Source organism: Hyaena hyaena, unplaced genomic scaffold (genome assembly GCF_003009895.1).
Source record: "Hyaena hyaena isolate Hyena2069 unplaced genomic scaffold, ASM300989v1 scaffold_680, whole genome shotgun sequence".
Classification (NCBI taxonomy): domain Eukaryota; kingdom Metazoa; phylum Chordata; class Mammalia; order Carnivora; family Hyaenidae; genus Hyaena; species Hyaena hyaena.
Genome location: NW_024081312.1, coordinates 729162 through 752713, shown reverse-complemented (window position 1 = coordinate 752713; position 23552 = coordinate 729162). Strand labels below are relative to the sequence as shown.

General features: G+C 34.8%; 1 protein-coding gene across 1 annotated transcript in view; it reads right to left on the bottom strand.

Moving 5' to 3' along the window:
* ANKRD13C (ankyrin repeat domain 13C) overlaps positions 1-23552 on the bottom strand; it is a 95011-nt gene that overhangs the window by 5617 nt on the left and 65842 nt on the right. The window contains exons 9-12 of the mRNA XM_039217316.1: positions 20063-20224; positions 8418-8497; positions 6659-6757; positions 2261-2361 (exon numbers count right to left, since the gene is read on the bottom strand). Coding sequence (XP_039073247.1) covers positions 2261-2361; positions 6659-6757; positions 8418-8497; positions 20063-20224 — 442 coding nt within the window. The remainder of the gene's footprint in view (positions 1-2260; positions 2362-6658; positions 6758-8417; positions 8498-20062; positions 20225-23552) is intronic.

Sequence of the window (23552 nt, the reverse complement as noted above, 5' to 3'; positions counted from 1 at the left end):
TCTAAATTTTTCATAACTTTCCCCTCAACTGTATTTCTTTGCCAGAACACAATAATAGAAATAGTGGAAGATTAAACAGACCCAGGACCAGAGTCTTACAGGATTAATGCAAAAGAAGGAGAAAAAGACAAAAGAAAGGTAAACAAATCCCTGAAAATTAAGTATACAAGCAAAAGACTGTCAATTCCTTGTTAAGTATGTGGTTCTACATCAGAGAAATGCCTGCAAAGAAGTACTGCAGACTCTTTTTTCCTTTTCACATAAAGTTTTCTTTGCATATAAATCTATACTTTATTATGGGGTTTGGCATTTGAGACTTAAATACATGTGAATTGCAGGGGTAGTTTTAAAACTCTCATATATTCAGTCCCTGCCCGCTATTTTAGTTTGTCACAGTGCTTCTTTATATATACCTAGGGGTGCCTGGATGGCTCAGTCAGTTGAGCTGTGCTGACAGCTCAGAGCCTGGAGCCTGTCTTCAGATTCTGTCTCTCCTTCTCTCTCTGTCTCTCCTCTGCTCGCACTGTTTCTCTCTCTCTCTCAAAAAAAAATAAAACATTAAAAAAAAATTTAAATACAGCACCTAGAAGGGAGTCCATTGCTTCAACTATTTTCCGGCTATAGAAAATTATAGCGGAATTTTAAGCTTCTGCAGAAATGCTGATATAATGATCCCTGAGCTGTGGAGTTCAAACACACATCTCTTGATCACTTTAATTTTCAAATCATTTCTACCTAAGGTCTTATCACTGGCTTCTTCAAGTAGACACTGGGTTCCCAGTGATTCTTCATCATAAAGGGAAGACATCATAATGACATCACAAAGGGAATTATAATGACATTTTGAGAACATGATTTAAAATTTAGGGCGCCTGAGTGGCTTAGTCGGTTAGGCATCCGACTTTCGCTTAGGTCATGATCTCGCGGTTCATGGGTTCGAGCCCCGCGTCGGGCTCTGTGCTGACTGCCAGCTTGGAGCCTGGAGCCTTTCAGAGTCTGTATCTCCCTCTCTCTCTGACCCTCCCCTGCTCACACACTCACTCACTCAATCACTCTCTCTCTCTCCTAGAAATAAATAAAAATATTTAAAAAAATAAAAAATAAAATAAAATTTAATTTAATCCTCAAAATGCTTACTTCCAGGTTTGGAAAGTTGAGAAGGTTATGTTTAATTTTTAGGAATTAAAGCATTATTTCTGAGAGAAAAACATTTTGGCCTAATTATGCTGAAATGTTGTTTCAATAATACTGCATAAAAAAATAAAATATATCTGAGGGATTATATAAAGGTTATATTTACTATATATTTAGTTTTCCCTCCCACTGGAATGCAAACACTAAGAAAAGCAGACACTTTGTTGTCTCTAACCGCTAGAAAAGCATCTGGCACATAGCAAGCACTGATTAAATATCTGCTGTAATATTAATACCATCCAAACAGAAACTGGGTGGTATGAAAGGTTCTCCTGATGCTTAATGCTAAATCTACTCTAAACTCCTAAAAAAACTTTTAATAGTCTCTTGGTCCCAGTTTTCTGATTAGTAGATAAATATGCACAAAAATGGGAATTTACTATTTTTAATGTTTATTTACTTCTGAGAGAGAGAGAGAGAGAGGGGGGGGGTGAACAGGGAAGGAACAGACAGAGGGAGACACAGAATCCAAAGCAGGCTCCAGGCTCCAAGCTGTCAGCACACAGCCCAACGCAGGGCTCAAACTTGCGAACCGTGAGATCGTGACCTGAGTTAAGCTGGACACCCAACCGACTGAGCCACCCAGTAAACCCTCGGAGTTTACTATTTTTTTTAAAGATCACTGCTTAAGATGAAATTAAGTTTAAACATTTAAAACTGAAAAATGAGTATTACTATACCCATGAATACTGACTGCTGATCCCAGAAATATCCCCACTGTTCAGAAACTCAAACTAGTCTAAATTGGGCTAAAACCTAGTCTCCCTATTTCCACATTAAAAACATTATCACAGTGCATTGTAAGTTCACCCACACCCTGTTATATGAAATATTCACATACCCTTTACATTTAACTTAAATCCAGTAGAATTAGAACAGCACTGGACACTTTATACAGTTGATAAAACATGAATCTCAATGCATGTAATCACAGAAAAACTTTATATAAACGTAAGCAACTAGGAAATCATTTTCCTTCAAAAGCACATTTCTTATTAAATTTTAGTAATCAGCTCCACGTTTCTAATAGACAATAAAATTACATGTAAATTTTTCTTTCTCTTACCTAGTTTTACAGGAAAGCCTGGAGGAAGCTTCATCTGAACAAATTCTCTAAGCTTGTTAAAGTGCTTGAAGGGAGCTATTACTTCCAAAACATTCAATAATCTGAAAAATGGAAGAAAAAAAGGTTATCAATTTTCAAACTGATTTGTGTCCCTATGTTGCTTTATAACTATATGCATCACACTCAGTAAGTTTAACTTCTAGATGTTAAGGATGAAGAAATGTGACCTCCTTCTTCCTCCTGACTCTTTATTATTCTTTTTACTGTCAAAGTTTACAACTTTTACAGTTGAATGTGAAACCACAATTTCCACAGATGTTTGATTTTTATATCTATACTTGAATGAACTCAAGGCTTACACCCATGTTCTTTCTGAAGCCTGAGTTCTTTACTTAGCCTCACCGTTTGGGTGGCTATATCTCACTGTCAATTCTGTATGTGTGATGGGCTCTTATGTGCTTAGTATTCCTTAATTTCTTGCAGATTTCATAAATGAGTGTTCTGTTTTGCTAGAGGGCAATCTAGCTGGCATAAAATTTCAGTTTATGCTTCTTTCCCTCTAAATTACAATTTCATGACGTCTCCCAAGATTCAGTATTACACTAGTCATGAACTAGAATTTCTCATTTCATCTTTTGGTTGGGTAAATTTCATTTTCAAGTAGTATTTTTCTTTCAAAGTGGACTCATGGCTGCTATATTTCTTGAATTCTTCTGTGCTTTCAACTGCTTTGATATGTAAATGACACCTTATCCAGATACACACTTGATCATACTTTGTCTCAGAAATGTCAGAGATGTGAAAAAATGTAAAGCCAGGTTTTTAACTCTATTTTTTGGATTTCTTTATCAACAACTGAAGTCCAACAGTCTAATCAGGATAACTATTGACACAGTCATTATTGATTTCTCTTATTGGAACGTAAGAATTGTAACATTGTATTATGTTACAAACTCAGTGTTTCCTTACAGAAAAATTGTCTTTTATCCTATTTTGAATACTATTTTGGTTACGTTTTGGAGGCTTTTTATAGAAGTGGACCACTAATGATCCTTATGTTGAGCCCTTTGTCCTCCATAAACATTGCTTCTCTAATTCCTTTCATCTCTTTAAGTTCACTATGAACTATCACTATGAACTATCAAATTTTTCAGCTACATCTATTGTGTTCATTGTTGTTTCTAATGTGTTTTATTTTGCAACAGTGTTATTTAGTGTTTATTTCCTTAGCTTTATAATCACCTTTTTATTTCTTTCTATTATCATCTCATCTTAGAATGATCCCTTTACTGATTTCACATTCCTATTACATTTTTCTATAGCATTTACAAGGAATTTTCTTCTGTTCTTTGATCTGTTATATTCTAGAATGAATTTTTTGTCTGTCTTCTATATGCTACGTTTCTTTATTTCAGAAGGAATGGTTATAAAAGCCAAATTTTATAAAACATAATGTACCTGTTTTTTCCACATATTAACAGTGAAATAGGGATAACTCCTAAAATTGATAGCATCTTACAATTAGCCGTATTTTTCTTATTAGAACATAAAACTGGTGTATCCTTGAGTTAACTGGGCCCTAGATAGGATGAATTATGCAGATCTGTATGTATGGCTAATGCCCTTCCCACATCTCTAAGAACTATCAATCTTCCTCTCTGATCTATAGATTGAGGCATATATATAGCTCATTCTATCTATTTTTCTATATTTACTATTGAGAAGTATGAAGCGAGCATGCATATCTTTGGTAAAAAACATGACTCCTTCTTTCCTCTATGAGAATTATTTTTTAATATGCTAGGCCAGTTTAGAAGGGAAAGGAAGGAGAAAGGAAAAATAGCCTGGGGCTTCAATTTATCCCTTACTTTAGAGAGAAGGCTGAAGTTATCATTCTGTCAGATCTATCTACACACCTCTCCCATTCCACCTCTCTCCAAACTGATTTTTTTTAATGAGCATCTGATAAGTACAGGTTTGAAAGGATATATTCAAGATGTTCATTCCAGTATTATTCACAATGGTGAAAAACAACAATCAAAATGTTTATCAGTAGGGGGACGATAAAATAAAGGACAGTACATCAATATTACAAAATACCAACAAAAGAAGAAAGAGAGATAAAAATGTAATTGTGCAAACTCCAAGATACACTCATTTTTACTTAGTTATTTAATATAAGTCATTGTCAAGTTGGCTAACATACAGTGTATGCAGTGTGGTCCTGACTTCAGGAGTAGATTCCCATGATTCACCACTTACATACAACACCCAGTGCTCATCCCAACAAGTGCCCTCCTCAATGCCCATCTCCCATTTTCCCTGCTCCCCCAACCCCGCACCCCTATCAACCCTCAGTGTGTTTTCTGTATTTAAGAGTCTCTTATGGTTTGCCTTCCTCTCTGTTTGTTAACTTATTTTTCCTTCCCTTCCCCTATGATCATCTGTTAAGTTTCTCAAATTCCACATATGAGTGAAAACATATCTTTTTCTGACTGACTTAGCAGAATACCCTCCTGTTCCACCCACGTTGTTGGAAATGGCAAGGTTTCATTCTTTTTTTTTTTTTTTTTTTAATCACCAAGTAGTATTCCATTGTATAAATATACCACATTTTCCTTCTCCATTCATCAGCTTATGGACATTTGGCTCTTTCAATAATTTGGCTATTGTTGATAGCGCTGCTATAAACATTGGGGGACATATGCCCCTAATGCATTAGCACCCGTGTATCCTTTGGATACATTCTTGTAGTGCTATTGCTGGGTCATAAGGTAATTCTATTTTTAGTTTTTTGAGGAACCTCCACACGGTTTTCCAGAGTGGCTGCACCAGTTTGCATTCCTACCAACCAAAGTAAGAGGCTTCCCATTTCTCCACATCCTCGCCAACTTCTATTGTTTCCTGAGTTAATTTTAGCAACTCTGACCACTGTGAGGTGGATCTCAATGTGATTTTGATTTGTATTTCCCTGATGATGAGTGATGTTGAGCATCTTTTCATGTGTGTTAGCCATCTGGATGTCTTCTTTGGAAAAGTATCTATTCATATCTTCTGCCCATTTCTTCACTGGGTTGTTTGTTTTTCGGGTGTGGAGTTTGGTGAGTTCATTATAGACTTTGAATATTAGCCCTTTATCCGATATTTCATTTGCAAATATCTTGTCATTCCATCAGTTGCCTTTTAGTTTTGTTGACTGTTTCCTTTGTCGTGCAGAAGTTTTATATCTTGATGAGGTCCCAATAGTTCATTTTGCTTTTAATTCCCTTCCCTTTGGAGATGTGCCGAGTAAGAAATTGCTGCGGCTGAGGTCAAATAGGTTGTTGCCTGTTTTCTCCTCTAGGGTTTTGATGGTTTTCAGTCTCACATTTGGGTCTTTCATCCATTTAGAGTTTATTTTTGTGTACGGTGTAAGAAAGTGGTCCAGTTTCATTCTTCCTCATGTTGCTGTCCAATTCTCCCAGGACCATTTGCTAAAGAGATTGTCTTTTTTCCATTGGATACCCTTTCCTGCTTTGTCAAAGATTAGTTGACCATACATCTGTGGATACAACTGTGGGTTCTCTATTCTATTCCATTGGTCGATGTGTCTGTTTTTATGCCAACACCATACTATCTTGATGATTACAGCTTTGTAGTAAGGAATGAATTGAAGCCATAGGCTATTTGTTTTCCTTCTTGGTTCCTTTCCCCTTCTAAACTGGCCTACTACACACTCATTTTTAGAAGATAAAAAAAAATTGCGGCACCTGGGTGGCTTAGACAATTAAGTGTCTGACTTTGGCTCAGGTCATGGTATCACACTTCATGAGTTCAAGCCTCGCATGAGGCTCTGTGCTAACAGCTCAGAGCCTGGAGTCTGCTTCTGTTTCTTTGTCTCCCTCTCTCTCCGCCCTTCCCTCCATCCCTCCCTTCTCTCTCCTCTCTCAAAAATAGACATTAAAAAATTTTTTAAATAAAGAGAAAAAAAAAGGAAAAAGAAAACTCACAGAACAAAATGTAAACTATCCCTCAAGCTTATAAAAATGCAAACACACACAGAAAAATTTAGACAAAAATATACCAGTTATTCACCTATTAACTATTAGTGAAGTAGAAGTAAACTGTCATTTTTATTCCATACACTTCCATGCTATTAGATTTTTTACAATGAAAATGTATTCATTTGCTACTTTTATAACTTAAAAACAATTCAAAAATTTATCTGGTTAAAACAGTAAAAATGTTAATAATTTGTGAACCAGAAAATGTCTAGAAGGGTGACACAGTACCAAACCAATGGCTATTTGCTTTTTCATTTCAAAGGCCTCAAATGCAACACTCAGATGCAAATATTATTATAACCTTTAGGGTTTCATAGTTTCTTTCATAAACTTGTATAGTTTGCAACAAACTTACGACTCAATTCCCAAGGGAAATTCCTGGCTCATGGCTATTGTAGCTTTAAATGTTTTCTTACTCTCTTTGCACACCAGTTCTCTACCCAGATGAGGAGCTCTAAAAAGGGGGGAAAAAGAATTAGGAAAACCTTTTCTACATGTTATCATCTTTCTATAAAGAATCTGTCATATTCTAAGGATATCATTAATATTTTAATTTTTCTTACTCTGTATAAATTTAAGTTGTGCTAAAAGGACTTAAGACATATATAAGAAATGAGACAAGGGTAATAAAAAAAATAAACTAGCATAGTGAAAAGTTCAGAAAAAATTATCAAACTCAACAAATTTCATATTGAATATAATTTTAATAATCACTATTTTTAGGAATAAACCAAATCACTAGAAAAAATAAACTTTAAAAATATTAATGTATCTCTAAAATCGCTTATCCAATTCAATCTCTTTTACTGTGTACACTTATTAGCACTGACCAAGAAATAAAGAATAAAGAATTTTACATTAACTATAGATTATTAAAAAATGGAAACATTTTGGAGAAGTTAGAAAAGTATAATAAAAACCCCTAAATATTAAAAAAAGTACTCATGACAACGTCTTCCTAATCATGGAAGTAAGGTAATATTTTATTCTCCAGCAAAAGGAATATATTCTACAAACAACTGTACCTTCTTGGACACAACAGGGCAGAAAAAAATTTCTTTTTACTTCTTCATTTAAAATAAACCATTTTAGGGTGTCTGGGTATCAGTTAAGCATCCGACTCTTGATTTCACTCAGTTCACAGTTTCACAGTTCCTGAGATAGAGCCTGCAAGTCAGGCTCCATGCTGACAGCAGCTGACAGCAAAGGGCCTCCTTGGGATTCTCTCTCTCCTCCTCTCTCTGCCCCTCCCCAGCTTGCATGCTCTTTCTCTCAAAATGAACTTTAAAAAAATTAATAAATGAAACCATTTAATCACCCATCATCCTTTTATTCAATAAATATCTACTACATACAAACCATGTAATAGGTATTCTAGTAAGGATCAGTAATATAACATTTTGCAAATAATTTTTTTAATGTTTATTTTTGAGAGAGTGAGAGAGTTAGAGCACAGGCAGAGGAGGGGCAGAGAGAGAGGATACAGAGGATCCAAAGCAGGCTCTATGATGACAGGAGAGGAGCCCAACGTGGGACTCAAACTTGTAAACCACAAGATCATGACCTGAGCCGAAGTTGGGTGCTCAACCAACTGAGCCACCCAGGCGCCCCAGAATCAGTAATATAAAATTAAGGCAGAGTCTTTTGTAAGGATGATGAGAAAAAGTCTGGCACAGGCTAAAACAAGGAGATAATGGCAGGTGATGAGGTTATAAAGGTAAAAAGTAGAAAAACAGTGAATGACTTTACCTGCCATGTAAAGGCTCAGGATAGTAACAGAATATAAAAGTTCACATATAATAGAAAAACTCAAATAACCAACTTCAGTGGGAAATTCCTCACACTGTATTTCCTTTGAATAGCATCAGAAAGTTGTGGGACAAAAGGAAACAGTGTTTGAGCATCAGGCAATATGAAAGACAACAATTCCATTCTCATCACACATAATCCATATTTTTAAAAGAAAAAAGAATTACCTCAGACAAAACCATACTAATAATTCTAAAATAATTTTATTCCTAAATATTCTCATTTTTCCAAACTGTTCTTTCTAATAACCACTGAATAAAATAAAGCCCAAAAATCCCTTTCCAAAATAAAACAAAAATACTTACTTTCCATTTTCAGCAGATATATATTCTTCCCAAGTAATAGTGTTCTGAGGAGGAGGGGTAAGGGACTGTCTTCGAACAGGCTGCCAAAAAATAAAACAAAGAAAGAAGAAGAGACAAAGACAGAGAAAGAGAGAAGAAAAATGTCATATTTTTAAAAATATAAAATTAAAATGTATGATAAATTATTTAAATTACTAATATACTTAAATTCTTCAATATAATGCTTTAAGAAGTACTTCTGAGATAGTTCCTTGGTGATTTAAGCTACTTTAGTAAGACTATCATTTTTTTCTAAATCTCAAATAAGATAAATATCAAAGTAATAAAATCCATTCATTCAATATTTTAATCATCTAAAATATTCCTGGTATTATGCCAGATGTTGGACATGGGACTAGAAATATAAAAAGTAACCCTGACTTCAAGGAATTTACAATTCAGAGTTGGAAAGAGAAAAAAAATTTAGACATAACAGTCAGAATTATAAAATATTACATGATTTAAGGCCAAATGAAGTTACAAAAACCTGAGTAGTACTGAAGTTCAGAAAAAAGAATCACCTTCTATGGATAATAAATTGAGACTAGGAGATGGGGGCTCAGATTTAAATGAAAACTAAATGAAAATATTTTAGACAAGAAGAATTAATGGTAAAAAAAAAAAGCTGTTGATATATTTGAACTTTTGAAAAGGGAAGTTCAGAAGGGAGGTCAACACAATAGTGATAAAGATCATGTCAGTTTTTAAAACTTACAGGTGGTCTTTGTTAAGTATCAATTTGCATCACAAAGGATGGACTGGCAATAAGGACGACGGATGTGGCAGCAGAAACTGAAACCTGCTAAGGAAAACTACCAAGACAAACTCATGGAGCAAAAGGACAATAAACGAAAGACTGATATAAATAACAAGATGGTTGACACTGGGACAGGGCCCCATTCAGACAAGTACCTTTTTTTTGGATATTATGAGCATTAGATGTTAATAGGCAGGATATTAGAGCTGTTAAAAAATCAAGGACTTTGAAGACACCAAACTGAGTTGCAACCTTAGCTCCACTACCTGGTAGCTGTAGAAATCTGAGCAAGTTACATTGTCTTGGGTCAATTTAACTCACATGCAAAATGACCACCTATCTCAAACTGCCTTGGACAGAATAAAGTATTTGGTAAATAACAGTAAACAGTTATATGCTGGGAAGTTTCTAGAGGAAAAAGAAAAGGGAAGAAATCAGAGTTAAAGATATGAGAATTCTCTGACTAGATTAAAAAAATTAAGTGAGAAAACAGAGGAGTGATGACTGAGTTCCCAAAACAATATGCATTGGTGGTCTTAGGCGATGGGGTGGGAGAGACAGAAAGAAGCCAAATATCAATCAATACAGAAAAAAGAAAAATCAAGGAGGCCAAAAGACTGTTAAATATGAGGACACAAAGACTTCAAAGAGAAAGATGCCTGAAAAAGAGCCATGCATTTTACTGGTTAGAAGTCATTGAGATCTCTGAATAGCATCAGAGGATGTGGGGAAAAAAGGAAACTAACAGTGTCTGAACATCAGCAGTATGAAAGACAACAATTTCATCTGTGAAAAGCTTACAAGAGACACACAGAAAGTAGGTTATCATCCAGAATGATGGGGGCTATGATTTAGGGATCTAAAGGAGGAGATAAAATCACAGAAGGGGTTTCTGACTCACATTGAGGTGGCCAAGGATAAGTGTCAGAAATCATGGTTCCTGAGCAGAGGAGTCAAAAAGAAAGAATAAAATCACCAGTTGAAGAAGACTGAGGAAAGCATAATGGTGAGAAAAATCATGTGGTGTACTGGAAAACTGCAAGTGCAGTGTGTCTACTTAGTGGGAATAGAAAATATATGAAGAGAGAGTAGTAAGAAATGGTTAAGTGAGCAAGTCAGAAATAAGAAAAAGTAGTTTGGGAGGGTTTGGTGCACTGAGGAGATTGTATTTTATTCAGGAAGCAACGGACAAATATTTTGAGCAACATAATGTGGTTTTTTTTAAACACACACATTTTGCAGCCAGACTGATTAAACCCTATCTTTGCCAATTATTAACTAACTTTGGACAAATCATTCAACCTCTTGTCTCAGTTTAGTCAACTATATAACCTCACAAGGTTGTTGTGAGGATAAAAATGGCTTGTTAAATATAAAGTACTTAAAAACAGTGTCTGACATGTAGTAATTATTCTATACACTTTACCTACTGAGCACAAGCATTACATAGTTCAATCTATTTCAGGCAGATCACTCTGGGAGCTGTTTCAAAATGGAAGGAGAAAAACAGACTCAAGAAATCTTCAAGATTTTGTGATTGATTAAGGAAAGCTAAAAGAAGTCTAAGGACAAATTACAGTGTGTTTGGGTAATGGTAGTGGATAATGGTGCCACCATTCAAGACAGAGAAGACAGGAGAAATAAAATTGATCAGATTTAAACATTAAATTTTAGATACCTATGTTTATCCAAATGGAGTAGATAGAAAGCACTACAGATCTGACAATTAGGAGGACAGTCACTACTGAAAGTATATTTTAGGTGAGAGTTATCAGTGTTTACATGGTAACAGAAGCATCGTCAGATATGTATCCAACCAATGAGACATTAGGCACCACTAGCTGTCTACCCAATATGTATTCTCCCTTTATTGTAAATAAATAAACAAAACAAACAAATCTCTCATTCAAATTTTTCACTAGACATATGACTTCCTAGATTAAAGACTTATTTTTCTAGTCACCCTTGCAGCTAAGTGTTACCGTGTTACTAAGTTCTAACCAATGTGATGTGAGCAGAGGGATGCACAACTTCTGATTGGGTCCTCAAACAAAACAGGCAAGTCCTCCCCTTCCAAATTATTATTAGGAATTACTACTATTCCTGCTACCTGGAATACTAAATAAGTAATAAATAATCTTAAACCATGTAGATGAGAGTCAAGTCTAATAGCAAAGAAATAAGACCAAAAAAAAAAAAAAAAGACTAGGTCTGAGATTAACCCACAGAGCAGAGATACCACACAAACTCAGATTTTTACAGAAGAAAAAATAACCAATACCAATTTAATACATAACATGGGATACTACATATAAAGCTGTGGTATGTGGCAATGGCTTAGTACAATGACAAGCAGGCTTAAAAGGTAGTTAACGACCCTCACAAATATTGTGTTACGAGGTAAAAATAGTATCTTGGGGCATTGCAAAGGACAGACAGATATACACCAACTAACAGAGCCTGTAATTCTAGGGGTAGAGACTGGAAAAACTTAAGACTGCTGCTCCAACCCAAAAAAAATAGCAAAGGCTAATCTCACCTACACCCAAATCTCTAACTAGTTGTAGGTCATAATCAATTTCTCTTTCAGAACACTGCTTCAAATTTGTCTACTCTTGCTTTGTATATTTGACTATAAATGGTTTGATACTTGTCTATATACGTATTACCATACATACACATATATTATTACAATAAAGACTCATTTGCCAGGCATGATTACACAATGTGGCATGTCATTTAAGTATATTTTTTCAGGTAATAAACTTCTGTAAGCAGTTCCTACTATTTCCAACAAAATTCTTCCTAAACTGTAAATTATACATTACCATCTTATAGAGACTGTTAATAAGTGTAATTTTAACCTTTGAGTACTTTACCTCATCATGATATCAATTATATTTTAATTAGGTCTTTCCTAGTTTGTTTATTCTAATCGATCCTTTGTTATAAACAGACACTGGTAGCTACATCCTTTAGTGTTCCCTCAACACTGCTACCCTAGCTATCTACCGAAACAGGAAGACATGAAGGCTGCAACAGGATACCAGATGGTTTTCTAATGTTATTTCCCCAGGTCAACAGATTCTGTAACTGAAATGTTATCAAACCTTTCTTCATGACTAAATGCAAAAATCTGAATGCCTGTTTTCCCTGAGGCATATAAAATATAATTTTTAAATTTATTGCTAGGTTTGCTACTATTTTATTATATAGAAAAGGCTTCTGGATGTTTAAGACGTTCATTTTATTTTATATCTATGTATTCTTATTTAGATCCTATATGCTTAAAAAGACATAAACAGTAATAGACTTTAACTCAACATTATATATATTTATATTTTATATAGATTGTACACAATAAATGCTTTTACCAATGACTCTATATCTAAGGTATAAATGGAGCATTGTTCCCTCCTCCAACAAGAATTGGTTAGGATAAGAAGGGAAAAAAGCACCAAAAACACAGGAGCAAGTACCCATGACTTAGGAATTTCTGAGCCCTTAAATTTTGCTACCAAAAATATTGTCAAGGGGCACCTGGGAGGCTCAGTCAGTTAAGTGTCCAACTCCAGCTCAGGTTATGATCCCGTAGCTCATGAGTTTGAGCCCCACATCAGGCTGTCTGCTGTCAACACAGAGCCCACTTTGGATCCTCTGTATATCTAAAATAGGTACTAAATATGAAAAACATATCTGGAAAGGAGGGAGAGGAAGAAGAGGCATGGCAAAACTAGTTTAATGGCAAATAATTCCTAAATGCTATCTACAAGCAATTTCTTATGGAAATTAGAAAAAAATATTTGCTTAAAAAAGAAGAAACTCAAAGGTATTCATTTACAATAATGAATATAAATTTATTTTGAAAAGAATTAGACATTTTTTAAAACCTGAATTTCTATTAAAATGAGGCTTCAAAATATAATATTTTCATGTTTTTTAAAATAAGAATAGGGGCGCCTGGGTGACTGGCTCAGTTAAGTGTCTGACTTTGGCCCAGGTCATGATCTCGCGGTTCATGGGTTCAAGCCCCGCATCAGGTTCTGTGCTAACAGCTCAGAGCCTGAAGCCTGTTTCAGATTCTGTCTCCCTCTCTCTGCTCCTCCCCCACTCATGCTCTGTCTCAAAAATAAACTATTAAAAAAATTTTTTTAATAAAATAAGAATAATCACATGTATTTTCTAGGTTCTTGAAAATTTCAATAATACTCCAAAGCCAAAACTGTTTTTTTACTAATATGTGTTTTATGAGCATAATTCTTTAAATATAACAATACTTATATTTTTACATTTACCAACAGCATCTTTCCAGTATTATATCTTAACGTCTGCCACTCCTCTTCCAACTTCAGCTTCCCAATATCTTGAAAGAATTTCTAAGACATGTTAAACATCTGAATGTACCAAAAGAAGCAACTATGACCAAGGCAGACTGGAAAGGCATATACTTAACAGCCTGGATTAAGGGTCCTATATTTTTGTATATGTTCTATTAAATTCTGGTATATGTTTTTTTAAACTGTTAAGATTGTAAAAATAGTTCATCATTAAAATGAAAGATCCCTCCCTTTACTCTTTTTAACCCCAATTTTTAAACTTTGCATGTTAATTCACATATACCTTTCCTAAAAAGCTTATGTAGGTTTAAAAAAACTATATTTCTAAAATTCTCTACAAAATGCATTTAAATATTTCTCTCCTCCTTTAATTCCCACTATTTAAGATAAATAAACTGGTATCAGTTTCATGCTGCTTCCATGTGTTAGCAAATTGTATCTAAGAAAATACATGTACACACAAACACACATATACAAACACAGCTTTTTGTATCTTTTTTATAATTAGACTTATCAATACTATTTTGATGTTCTTGCATCCTGCACCTTACCTGATTCAACCAAATCAAATTATATGTATAGATGAGTATCTGACAGAATTACTATTTTCTTTAAATTTCTTCTAAATATTTATAATTGAACTCCAAAAAGATTCTCAAATGTAATTCTTCAGTTCTTCCCTATCAAAAGTCCAAACAACATATGATGAGATACACATTTCGTCATTCTAAAAAATTAAAAATATAATCTTACAAGGATTATAGAACAAATAACAATACAGTCATGGCTCTTAGTAATTCTTAAGAAATTACTTCTGCCAGATTACAAAATTGTATAATGATTTTTTTAAATTCACATTGATATAAAAAAAAAAAAAACCCTTCTAAAGTTCTAAAGTCAGGAAAAAGGCATGGCACCTGCTCTCAGGACTTTTATTCAACATTATTTTGGTGTTACTTCCTAATACAATACAGTAAGAAAAACAAAGGCAAAAAGAGTACCAAGGGAAAGGTAAACCTTTATCACATGATGATATGGTCTCCTGTAGAAAACCCTAAAGAATCTACAAAAATCTATATAATATATAAATATCATATATATTTCTATATACTATTAAGGAATGACTGGAAAATGAAGTCTAAAAACATTACCATTTATGAAAGCACTAAAAAATACTGAATGCTGGAGAGATAAATTTAGTAAAAGATGTGTAAGACTTGTACACTAAAAAGTACAAAACACTTCTGATATAAACTATAAAAGATCTAAATAAATGGAGAGATATACCATGTTCGTGAAACAGAAGATTCAGTATTTTTAAAATATCAAGCCTCCAGACTTTAATTTACAGATTCAACACTACCTCAATATAAATTCCAACAGGTTATTTAATGGAGGACGTATAGCCCTTTTTGTTTTAATGGTGCTAAATCAATTGGACATCAAAGGAAATAAAATAACAAAGGAAGAAAGGAAGGAAGGAAAGAAAACGAACAAAAGAAAGAAAGAAAAAATATACCATACCTTATACAAAATTAATTCATGGACTTAAATGTAAAATGTAGAAATACAAGACTTTATCAAAAAGATATATGAGAAAATCTTAAGGACTTGCAAATAAGCATAGAGATTTTAGACTTGGTGGATACAATAACACAAAAAATGATAAACTGGACCTCATCAAAATAAAAACCTTTCCTTTCAAAAGACCCATTTATAGGATGCAAAGAAAAGCTAGAGTAGGAAAAAAATACCTGTACATACATCTGACAAAAAATTAGTATCTAAAATATATAAAGAATTTTGAAAATTCAACAGTAAAGAAACAATACAATTAGACAATGGAAGACATGGAAGAGACATTTTATCAAAGAGGATATAAATCTGTATATTTTATAGCAAAAAGCACAGGAAAAGATGAGCATTCAAGTATCATTAGCTATTAGGGAAATGCAACAAAACCACAATGAGATAGCACTATTCATGATCTGTCATGAATGCTTGTGTCCCTCCAAAACCCTAGCCACCAACTTAAAGGTATTTGAGGTGGGGCCTTGGGAGGTTAATTAGGATTACATGAGGTCATTAAGGTGGTTATCCACATGATGAGATTACTATCCTTAAAGGATAAGGAAGAGACCAGAGTGCTCTTCCCTAAGAACACACCAGGAAGTCAGTAAGAAAACCCTGATCTGGGATACAAGTAGGCCAAAATCATGATCTTCCACTTCCCAGCCTCCAAAACTGTGAAAAATAAATTATTCTTGTTCAGGCCATCCAGTCTATGGTACTTTGTTATGCATCATGAGCTAAGTAAAACACTATCAAATGAGTAAAATAATAAAAAGAATAAAAAATAAAAGAATAAAAAATGTGTAATATAAAAATTGTGACAATATAAAATGTTGGAAAGGCTGAAAAGAAAATCACTCATACACTGCTTGAGAGAATGGAAAATGGAAAATTTTCACAGTTTCTTACGAAACTAAACACTCAACTACCACACAACCCAGCAACTGTACTCTTAATTGCACTTGGACCTAGTGCAGTCTTTTTGCGTGTTTTTATGTGGAGGAAAGAGATGAACTCTTCATTATTGAGGGAGCTTTGAATGGACCAAAGCAAGAACAGGATCTGGGCACTCTAGAGGTAAGTATTGAAAGAGGACTTTTAGGAGCGCCTGGGTAGCTCAGTCAGTTAAGCATCTAACTTTGGCTCAGGTCATGATCTCACAGTTTGTGAGTTCGAGCCTTGTGTCGGACTCTGTGCTGACAGCTCAGAGGCTGGAGCCTGCTTCAGACTCTGTGTCTCCTTCTCTCTCTCTCTCTTTCTCTCTCTCTGTGCCCTCCCCTACTTGTGCTTTGTCTCTGTCTCTCAAAAATGAATAAATGTTAAAAAAAATTTTTTTAATAAAAAAAAAAAGAGGACTTCAAATATCTCCATTTGACCTCAGCCTCTACTTTCTAATTGATTAAGTTCTTCTTTCTAGTCATCTTTTAACTCGGGCAAAAACCCTACATGCAAAGCATCGCTTGACAGAAAACCAAACCACTCCTTGACAGAAACAATTGCCAAGACACCACTGAGACCCTGTGTGACTGACCTCAAGACAACGATCAACCTGACCTTCACTGTCCAGATGCACATACCCACTGAACTTTGTCGCACACTTTGTCCTACATAAACCCAGTTATCATTAGCACTTTGGATAGTCTTTGAGAAATCACTTAGCTATGTTTCCAGTGTTCACCTGGAACACTGAAATAAATTCCTTTCTTGTTTCACCACCACTCATTTCTCTGCCTTTGGATTTTGTCAGTGGCGAGTGACCAAACCTGGTCTGTTTGGAATCTCCAGAGCCAAGTGCTCTTGCACTCATGGGCCCCAGTTACAGTATAAACAGTACACAGAGGAGATAAATCAAACATCTGGCATGAACCACTGTACAAAGGCACCAGGTCAGTGGGGTACACAGAGTCCTAGGGCCCACACCCTCAAGGGGCCCTTGCCCATTTATCTACCATATGCACACATAAGCAGCCAGCTTCATGTGTTCCCAAAGAGAAATAAAGACTTATGTTCACACAAAAAACTATATATGAATGTTTATGACAGCTTTACTCATAATGGCCCAAAACTGGAAACAACCCAATAGTCCCTCAACAGGTGAATAGTTAAGCAAACTATGGTACATTCATACCATGAACTACTATTCAGCAGGAAAAAGAACTATTGATATATACAACTTGGAAAAATTACCAGGGAATGAAACCTAGTGGGGGGGGGGGGGAAGCCAATATCAAAAGGTTATAGACAACATCTTTGAAATGACAAAATTTTTAAAAATGGAGGAAAAGAGTAATGACTGTCAGGGATAATGGACAGGGAAGGGACAAAGGGGCAAAAAGGCAGAAGGTGTGTCTATACAAGGGGAACGAGAGATCCTGTGGTGGTGGTCAGGTTCTAGGTCTTGCCTATAAATGCAAATACCCTGATTGTGATATGACCTTACTGTTTTGCAAGATGTTAACATTGGAGGAAACTAGGTGAGGCATATATAGGATCTCTCTGTATTATTTCATACAACTATGTATGTGAACCTACAATTATCACAAAATGAAAAGTTGAATTAAGAAAAGTCAACCAGGTGTTTTATGTAAAAATTTATTGATCTACAGATTCAACATTATCCTAATCAAAATCTCATCAAGTTTTTTATCTTTTATAGAAATTGACAAGTTGAATCTAAATATTCATCAAGAACTATACAGTTCAAGGGGCTATGATTCACACAAGAACTGTTTCCTTTGATTTCTGACCAGAAGTCAAAAGCTAATTACTTCATTTATTTCATATTATTTTGTTCCATTATATACCTATTTGGTATTAAACTATGTTTTAAGTTCAAAGTTCAAAACTACTGCTGATTAAAATGCCACTTAAAGGCCCCTTTAACAGGGGTGCCTGGGTGGCTCAGTGGGTTAAGGGTCTGACTTCAGCTCAGGTCATGATCTCACAGTTCCTGAGTTCGAGCCCCGCACTAGGCTCTCTGCTGTCGGCCCAGAGCCTGCTTCAGATCCTTTGTCCCCCTCTCTCTGCCCCTTCCCCACTTGTTTTCTAAATAAATAAATAAATAAATAAACTTTAAAAAAATAAATAAAGCCCCCTTTAACATTTCAGGTGCATCAGATTATACTCTCTGCCCTAAAGAAAATCAAGTTGTATACTGTTAAATTTAAATACAGATAAATTCAGACAACTGAAGACAACTGGCACATGGCCTATGAAATTCTATTCTACCAAGTTTTGTACCTATATATTCATTCATCTCAAAACAGTTTATTGTCAAACTTAAACTAAGGTAGCAGTAACTACCACAAAAAAATCATAAGAAAAAAAAAAGTCCAATAGAATTTAAATCACAGGACAAGTCCAAAGAAATGGCCTTTTGTCTGGTCAATAATGGGAGAGGGTAGCAACTTTGTTAAAGATGGGAGCTCAGCATTCCCTCTCTCAGTTCCTCTTCTCCATATCTATTTCCTGAGCATATCACGTCCTGTATCTCCTACTGACCAAGAAATCAGTAAATACCAGACTGCTTCCAGAAAATGGAGCCCTGTAAGGCTCTATCCATAGCCCAAAGAAAAGTGAGTACAAGAGGATCTTGGCAGAAAGGGGAGAAGACCACACTATACTGGCATAACCACAATTTTAACATTTAATGAGGATTCTTAAGCACTTCACATACTGTACTTAACTAAACTATGGCTGATTCACTAAATAAATGAACTTCCTAAACATTAAAATACTTTCCTGCACAAACAGCATTACAATGAATTAGCTGGAATCTGGCATACTAATCTGAAAAGTTTATCTATCCCTGAAATATTATCTGGCACAATACCATAGGAAACTAAATGTTCAAGGAATTCAAGCCTCCTCACAATAGCCTTTACTCTTTTTGTTATTGTGACTCACATTTTACACTTCAAACCAGCACTCACACATATACATATTTACAAACACATACACCCTTGAATCTATGGTTTCATGAAGAAATAATGACCTATACTACATGTAATGTCCTCTGGTTTTACTCGAACATCTTTACTTAGACTCTAAATTCTTTCTCTTTTAAAAAGGGTGGCCACAGCCTACTAAATTGATTCCATAACCTACTAAGGGGTCCCTATGCCGCCTTCAATTTGAAAAACACTGCTATACAAATGTAGTAAAATGTTAACATTTGGGGAATCTTGATGAAGAGTATCCAGGAATTCTTTGTACTGTTCTAGTTGGTTTTTTGTACATCTAAAATTGTCAAAATAAAAAAATAAATTTAGGAACCCATCCAATTCATCTGATTAGGGAATAAAAGATTGCAGAGACAATGATGATGTCCCATGTACCTTAGTATTTCCTAATTTCCTTTCCCCTTCCCTACTGTCACACAATTCGTTACATAAAGCATGCTCTCAATATACACATGCTGAATAAAAACCTATGGAAAAGTATAGATTAGAAATGACTTCATTAGGCTGACAAAAACTGAGAACTGATCGATGTAGGGGGGAAGGGGGATGGGCATGGAGGAGGGCACTCGTGGGGATGAGCACTGGGTGTTATGTGAAAACTAATTTGACAATAAACTATTTGTAAATAAATAAATAAATAAGTGAAAAAAAAAGGAATGACTTCATTAAGGAGGTACTTTAGCTGGGCTCTCAGAGCAACAGACTGCAGTTGGTGAAGTAGGAAAAATATATGCAAAGGGACACAGATTAAAAATTAACACTGGTTTCATGCTTATGATTTTGATCTGTTCATGAAGACTCAAAGACCAAGAATATATTCACAAAAAAGTTATCAATGGCCCTATCACAGAAAAATAAAAGATGATACATAGTAAAAAAAAAAAAAAAAATCTGAGTGTTCTTACATGAACTCACTGAGTGCCATGAATGAAGGCAACCCCTCTCTCTTTAGAACATTGTAAATCAGAAATGTTGTACCTCAAAATTCTGTTCCATTATGTTTCCACCTTTACTCAAACTCTCCATAATGGCCTTATTTCGAAGAATATCTTCTTCACTAAGATGTTCTCTTCTTTTTCTTGATTCTAAAACAAGTCCATTCACCAGATAAAAGTCTGCCAAAAAGTTTCCTACTCTTTCCTAAAACAAAATTAAATAATCAAAATAATAAAACATTCAAATATTTCAAAATACTAAAACTAAGTATATCTTAGATTTAAAAGAAAGTTTCAAAGTAATATGTAATATACGTTTTTCCATAAATATGTAACATTTAAGTGAAAATAAATATTCCTTTGGTACTTGAACTTTAGAATCATCTTCTACATTTTATTAAATTTAAGAATATACAATTACACATTTCAAATTTGTAAAGGAAATTTTAAAACACACAAGATGTATGGTAGTTAATCTGCAAATGAATTAAATCTAAATAGAAATACCACATAGTCTTTCTTTAGAACCTACTCCCAAGTAGCACAAAGCTATCTGAAAACTTTATTTAGCTGACAGTCAAACATCATGAGTAACAAGGAGAGGTCAGGGATAATTACTGTTCCCATTTTATAGATAGAAAAAAAAAAAGTGGAATAAAAAGAAATAGTCTAAGTCACATAAGAATCTCTAGCATAACTAGAATTACCTGTTCCAATACTCTATTCTCTAACAGGATCAAACTTGAAGTTACAGCTGCTTGCTGCTTTCAATAAAGAAGAGAGAACAACAGAATAGTTTTGCTCACTAACACAATTACAATTAAGTGCTTATATTATGGATTAGGGATAGGGAAACTCAGGTGTTACAAATGATATCAGGAAAATAATTATTTCCTTTCGATGAAGTCCTTCTTCAACATTAACCTTCACCTTTTTCAGACCCACGGGTGGTCAGTTTCAAATAGCTTACTACAAAAAACAAGATCAATAACTTACTGAAAACATTTCTACTTGCATACAAATCACTTGCTCTCTATCTTGCTGATGTTTTCTGGCATTCCAAATCTATGTGTTTAGAGTTATTTCCATGTCCACCTTGTTTTTGGTAGCCTCTTACTAGTCACCAAAAAGTAAGGCATTCTGAACCTGTTTCTACCTACAAAATGGGAACCATAAGTATTACTGACTCCCTCCTTACCTGTCAAAGATTTAAGATCACCTAGATGCTGTTCAAGAGCTTTGAGCTGCTTAGCAGTAGCACTAGATGAACAGCAGCTTCAATTTTTATCTTCTCTTGAGCTGATCCTCTAATGCTGTCCAGAAGAATAGAGTACAAACAAATAAGACTTCAAGCCAACAAAGATATTGCAGTGTAGGAGGAGCTCACAACTGGGAATCTATAATACTATTTATTTCCAAATAGGCTTAGAGAAGAAAAGTTGATGAGCCTATATCTAAAAGTGAGAATAAGTGAGAATTTTTCTGTGGCTGAGAAATACTCAGGTGATAATTCTCAGTTTTTGTAATCTTATGAGAAAGCATTGAAAGTATATCATATCAATAAAAATGTTAAGTGTATATTCTTCATAATCCAGCCGTTCCATTTCTTGCTATCTATAATAAACAATGCAAAAGCATATAAACGGATGATAAACACATCATTTATAATGGTAGAAAACTGGACATAAATGTGTGTCTTTCATCAAAATGTCCATAAATAAGAGACTGGATAAATAAACTACAATCCATACTATGGAATACCATGCAGTTATTAAAAAAGTGAAGTGGTACTACTGATAAGAAAAAGCTTCTAAACATACTAAAGAGTGAAAAAAAAAGATGCAAAACAATAGATATAACACTAGAAAAAATAAAGAAATATCAACAACTAAAGCTACATATTACTAGGGACACATGAATGCAGAGCATAAAAAAAAGGTTGAGTATCCTAATGGATAATCCTCTACAAAGGGCTCTGGGGATTGAGTACTTGTAAAGGGGTACTTTACAGCTTTATGTATAAGGTTGTATGAAGATTAATTTTCTATCAACTTGGCTTGACTATGGTGCACAGCTGTCTGGTTTCACACATATCTAGATGTTGTTATGGAGGTATTTTTTAGACATAATTAACAGTTAAATTACTAGACTTAGAAGAAAGCAGATTACCCTCCACAGTGTGGGTAGGCTTCATGCAAACAATTGCCAACCTTGGGGTGCCTGGGTGGCTCAATCGGTTAAGTGTCTGACTTTGGCTCAGGTCATGACCTCACAGTGGGTTTGAGCCCTGTGTCGGCTCTGTGCTGACAGCTAGTTCAGAGCCTGGAGCCTGTTTCAGATTCTGTATCTCTCACTCTCTCTCTGACCCTCCCCTGCTCATGCTCGCTCGCTCGCTCTCTCTCTCGCTTGCTCTCTCTCTCTCTCTCAGAAATAAATAAAACCAAAAAAAAATTTCTTTAATAAAATAAAATAAAGTATTCTTTATAAAAAACTGCCAACCTTAAGAGCAAAGACTAAAATTTCCCAAAGGAAAAGCAATTCTGCCCCAAGGCTGCAACACAGAAACCCTGCCTAAGATTCTAGCCTGCAGATTTTAGACTCCAGACCACATCAACTCTTACCTGAATTTCTGACCTGCTAGAGTGCTCTACAGATTTCAGACTGGCCAGCACCTATTTTCACATAAGCCAATTGCCTTAAATAAATCAATCTCTCCCACATTCCTCCCTCCTTCTCTCTCTATATCCATATATTTATATATAGATATACATATATCTAGATAGAGATACAGAGATCTACTAATTTCCTCATAGAACTCTAATACCAGCTGTTTTTACTTTTCCAGGTAGAATATATTCATTTCTAGCATGTGTAATAAAACATAATTTTAAAAACATAATTTTAAAAGCAATAAATCTTGGCCCTCACCTATATGATTTATTCTTAACTTTAAAACTTTACCAAATGCTTCTTCATATGTCTAATTAAAATTTTTTACTATATTTTAAATAGTCTTATATAACCTCTTGCTGGCAGATGAAACAGGAATTATGGAAAGAATTTACCATTCACTAATGAGGGAATCACCATGGAAATTTAATCTAATGACAGTGTTATGAAATGTAAGCTTATTTAATTTTAGTCATATATGACTACTGAGAAACAGATACTGAGTGAGTAAATAATTTTGAAGTCTAAATGTGGAAAGAAAAAAAGGTCCAAGGACATGAATTCAAAAGTGTATCTCTCTTTGTGGTCTTCTTAAGGAATAAAAGCATAACAGAACCACGTAAATAACAAGGCAGTTGACATTAAGAATCTTTTCCAATATAGGGGCGCCTGGGTGGCTTAGTCGGTTAAGTGTCCGACTTTTGCTTAGGTCATGATCTCGCGGTTCGTGGGTTCGGGCCCCGCGTCGGGCTCTGTGCTGACTGCCAGCTCAGAGCCTGGAGCCTGTTTCAGTCTGTGACTCCCTCTCTCTCTGACCCTCCCCTGCTCACGCTGTCCCTCTCTTTCTCCTAGAAATAAATAAA